Source organism: Nothoprocta perdicaria, unplaced genomic scaffold, assembly GCF_003342845.1.
Source record: "Nothoprocta perdicaria isolate Ctin4 unplaced genomic scaffold, notPer1 scaffold_19, whole genome shotgun sequence".
In the NCBI taxonomy this organism is placed as follows: domain Eukaryota; kingdom Metazoa; phylum Chordata; class Aves; order Tinamiformes; family Tinamidae; genus Nothoprocta; species Nothoprocta perdicaria.
Genome location: NW_020455093.1, coordinates 3,784,713 through 3,789,543, shown reverse-complemented (window position 1 = coordinate 3,789,543; position 4,831 = coordinate 3,784,713). Strand labels below are relative to the sequence as shown.

Genomic DNA, 4,831 nt, shown 5'->3' with positions numbered 1-4,831 from the left:
GGGAGGGACGCGGCGGGACGGGACGGGACGGGACGGGACGCGCCGCCCGCGGAGCCGAGCGCGGCGCAAGCGGAGACGGGCCCCGCGCTGGGAGGCGGGCGGCCGCTGGGGTTGTCAGAGCCCGCTGCCACAGGGGCCCGCAAGCCTAAACGCGCAGAAATAAGAGAAATAAACGGTGCGGGAAAAACGTCTCGGTGAGCCGCCGAACGCTGCCGTGCTCTCCCGCACGCACAGGTTGCGCCTTCCCGTGTGGCGCGTTGGGGCCGGCGGCGTCAGAGATGAGCCGGGATCATCAGAGAGGAGCCGGGATCATCCGAGCGGAGCCAGGGCGGCCCCCCTCGTTGAGCTGCCCCCTGGTTCAAACCCCGTGTCGTGCCCGAAGTGGGGAAAAATGAAACCAGCTGCAGACGCGTCCTTTGCAAAGCCTAGAAGGACGTTCCTGCAACATTGTTTCCCCGTCCAAGAATGACAAATAATGATGGAAGAAGTATGAACATATTTGTTTACATTGGCTATTATTATGCCAAAAATAGTGTCAAAATAAAATTTCTTCCCCTGGTGCATTGAGGAGACTGCAAGGCAAACACGCCAAAGGACCAAAACCAGCAAATCAAGTACCAGATACGATTTAAACTGAGATTTTAGTGATGTAAAGGGGGACAGGATTAAAGGTGCTACACTGCCGGTTATTTTAATGAAGTTGTTAGTTGATGGGGTGTTTCTTTTATTATTATTTACTCCATTGAGCTGCACTTGAACAATGTGTTTGCCTTGCCATCAGACTGAAGGTAGAGATTCACCCTTCGCATTTTGGGGTGACCGAGTTGTGCCCCCGTCAGCCCCAGCACCGCCTACAGTCCAGCCTCAGGGAACAGCCGGGGGGCAAATGAGCTGCTCTTACCGCCACCAAAATATCCCGCTAGGGAAGAGCGAAACAGCAGCTAAGGAACGCAGTGTTAACTGGGGAAAAGCATCCATCGACCTCCCAGAGCTTTTCCTCCAAGGGTCCGAAATGTTCCTCACCCGACATCCCCCGTTCACTTGAGTGCAGCAGCAGCACAGATAAATCCAGTGTCTCTCTGCGCTTAATAGTCACCATGGGCAGTGCGATCCTCACCGGTTTTATAGATGGCACGTCTATGCCTTCGTTTGAAATCAAGAAAAACGTATATGAAGCATCCAGGTGGTTATTACAGAATTCCTCTTATGTTGTGTGTAATGCCGTTGCTATTAATCGTGCATGGAAGTGGCCTTTTTTAAAGTTTAGCTCATGTGCAAAGACGGTAGGGCGAGATGCGCTGGTATGTTACAGAGCGCTCGGGATGAGCGGAATGCAGAAAAATGCAATCGGCCTAAACCTGGAGAAAAAAAAAAAAAAAAGAAAAAGAAAAAGAAAAAAGAAATGATTTCTCCAGTTAAACAAAACCCCAACTTTTTCCTCTGGAATGTTTCTGGAAGACGTTTCATTGGCTGCAAGCAAAAGCTGCAAAAAGTACAGCGCGCCGTAAGCATTCGCATTTGTCACCAGAAACAATCTCTGGGTAATTAATTGCAGTAACATGTCACAGGCACTGATAGGGTGCAGATGAGCAGCCTTTCAAGGGTAATACATGTAAATGTACTTTCAATATGCACATTTGCCTAATGATGGCCAATTAATAGCATTATTTAAAATAGCCCTGTCCTCAGGAAACAGCAAGAAAGCGGCGGCTTCTGAGCCTGCCCGGGCTCCTGAGCGGGAGCTTTGCAGCACGGTTCTGTCACCGGGAAAGAAAGTTGCAGCTGATTTTATATACGTCCCTATCTTTATGTTTTACACTTATGTCCCTATCTTTATGTTTTACACTTATATGTCCTACATAAACGCAGAGCCCGCCGTGCGCTGCCACCGAGCGGGACCCCTGATGGATGCAGCCGTGTTTTAAAGAGGCGCTTGGAAGAGCCGCTTGATCCTCAGAGCGACTTGGGGCAGCCTCAGCCTGCACCGGCACCTTGTTGTAACAGTAAATATTAGATCGGTCCTCCCGCCCGGGGACCGCCCGCAGCAGGGCGGCATCCTCGCCCTCCGCGGTGTTATTTTATTCCCGCTTTAGCTGTCCGAGATAGGGGAATATTAGAGGGTTGGGTGACTGTTGTGAGGGACGAGCCCCGAGGGAGAGCGCGGCGGGTTCCGCGAGCCCGTGGCCGCGATCGCGACGCCCGCTCTAGCGACGGCCCCGGCGCTGCCGCCTGGGCCGGCTCCCCACAGCCGCCGCCGACTCCCCACGGCCTCCCCCGGCCGCCCCGGCGCTATTTGTAGCGCGGAGCGGCGCGCGGCGCCTGCCGGGCGGGCGGGCGGGCGCCAATGGCGGCGCGCGCAGGCCGCGCCTCGCCGCCCCGCCGCCCGCGCTATAAAGGCGGCGCCGAGCGGCGGCCGCCGCACTCTGCGCCCCGAGGAGGCCGCGGCAGCCCGCGAGCGAGCTTCCCTGACCCGCTCCCGCCGCCTCAGCATGAAGGCTTTCAGCCCCGTGCGGTCCGTGAGGAAAAACAGCCTCTCGGAGCACAGCCTGGGCATCTCCCGCAGCAAGACGCCCGTGGATGACCCCATGAGTTTGCTCTACAACATGAACGACTGCTACTCCAAGCTGAAGGAGCTGGTGCCCAGCATCCCGCAGAACAAGAAGGTGAGCAAGATGGAAATCCTGCAGCACGTCATCGACTACATCCTGGACCTGCAGATCGCCTTGGACTCGCACCCCGCCATCGTCAGCCTGCACCACCAGCGAGGCGGGCAGAGCGCGGCCTCGCGCAGCCCGCTGAGCGCCCTCAACACGGACATCAGCATCCTGTCCCTACAGGTGAGCGCGCCCGGGGCCGCGCCGCGCCCGCGGGAGGAGCGGGGCTCGCGTGACAGGGCACAGAAATTCCCCCAAAGCCGCCCCTTGCGAGCTTTGCTAGGCGCTGCTCTGTCAAAACGGGACGTGAGGGAAGCACTTCCCGAGCCCGAGTACTCTCTGTGTTTGTTTGGCCGCCGAGGCGTTTAACACTGCTCTGTTTTGTTTCCTTCTCTCCTTGCAGGCATCCGAATTCCCGTCAGAACTAATGTCAAATGACAGCAAAGCACTTTGTGGCTAAATCAAACGGTGAGTAAAGTCAATCTCGTTTTCAAACTTCAGGTGAAAGTGTTGTTTTTTTCCCCATTTAGAATGGAAAAATTCTGCTTATGAGGCTGTTACTATTTTTAAGAAATCTGTCATAAAAAGTTGATTAGGAGATGCCTTTATAACCAGCAATCCGACCATAAAAATTAGGCTAATACTTGAGCGTGATAGTCCAAAGTGTATTCCAGTTTCTAAGGGTAATTAAGCAGCACAGGCTGTTTGCTCTGATCCTGCTCCCTGCTCAGTGCCAATTCTCTGGTTATCTCTTCCCGAAGTCTTAACTTCCCGGGCCAGAGTGACTGATGAAGTTGGGAATCTTGGCGCAATTCCCTAAATTTGGGGATGTGGGGTTGTCTGCGCTATCAGTTGAACGAGCGACTGCTTTTAATCAAATAACTGCTGTGCGAGGCAGACTGGCGCCTCGGACCGAGCGCCCTCCCCGCTCCCCTTTCCCTGGAGTGCGTGTTATTTTAATGTTCAATTTGTGCTCTTGAGAGCCAGGGTGGGAGCATGTACGCGCTGCATCTGGACGCCAGCGTTTGCCCAATCTTGGAGTGTTTGGTTAAATGTTCAAACTGTGGCTTCCTCCCTGGCGCCAGTCTGTCCGGATCTCTGCCCTGTTAGCAGCATTCTCCTAAATACGCCTCTTTTCAATCTTTTGCAGGTGTTCCACTGATGAGCTTCTTTTGTTTGTTGTTTTTCTCTTTTTTTTTCTTTTTCTTTGCACAAGATTATCTACAGAATTTTTTTTTTTGAGGCGCTGAATTTATTTTTCAGCTGTATCTGGAGGGGAAATCCACATCTGAAAGGACCTTTTAAAATTAATAAAGAAGAAAAAATCAAGATTGTTCTTTATCCCCACCCCATTCTTCAACTTGGACTGAACCTAGTTATTTATGAAGAGACTCTTAAATACCCTTTCCCTAGATGGAAGGCTTCCTTTATATACTATTCCCAACGTGGGGAGCGAAACAAAATCTTACAAGGAGTTGCCCATTTTAAGCAGACTTTGCCTTTTTTTTCCAAAGGTGGAGCGTGAGTACCAGAAGGATCCAGTGTTCAGTGTTTTAGGGAAGTCTGTGGTCAGAAATTACCTTTTTGACACAAACCTAGGGCTGAATGCTGTGTATATATTTATATATAAATATATATATATGAGTGAAACATTGTGAACTCTTTAATTAGAGTTTTCTTGTATAGTGGCAGAAATGTAAATTTCTGCAAAAAGTGTAATGATGTACTTAATCATGCTAAACTTTTTATAAAAGTTTAGTTGTAAACTTAACCCTTTTTATACAAAATAAATCAAGTGTGTTTATTGAACTGATTGCTCGCTTTATTCCTTGGGGACCGGTTTGTGGCTTTGATTTGTCTTTCCCAATGCTTACACCTTCTGTTACGATTTTACTGAGTACCAGCTCAAATATGTAGAGAACATAAAGAATAAAATTACCTGCAGTGAATAATAAGTCTTGTAACTTGGAAAGTCTTATTTGAATGTATGTTCCCAACTTCCAGATCATCTGTCTGTAAACTGTGAATGGACCTGGTAAAGTAATTGATTACTGAGGGGCTGCTATTGACAAAGTGTTTGGAAACATCCACAAAAGCAGCTAATCCATAGACATTCCCATAGGGTGATGATTCTTTTCTCCCCACCCCACAGATGATTTGGTTCTCAGTAGTGATGC

The 4,831-nt window shown here is 50.5% G+C and overlaps 1 protein-coding gene across 1 annotated transcript; it reads left to right on the top strand.

Annotated features, from left to right (window-relative positions):
- Positions 1-2,435: 2,435 nt before the first annotated feature.
- ID2 (inhibitor of DNA binding 2) lies at positions 2,436-4,291 on the top strand. The gene is made up of 3 exons (XM_026037100.1): positions 2,436-2,837; positions 3,058-3,122; positions 3,805-4,291. The coding sequence occupies exons 1-2, from the start codon at positions 2,490-2,492 to the stop codon at positions 3,112-3,114; spliced, it is 405 nt and encodes a 134-aa protein (XP_025892885.1). The 5' UTR covers positions 2,436-2,489; the 3' UTR covers positions 3,115-3,122; positions 3,805-4,291.
- Positions 4,292-4,831: the final 540 nt, after the last annotated feature.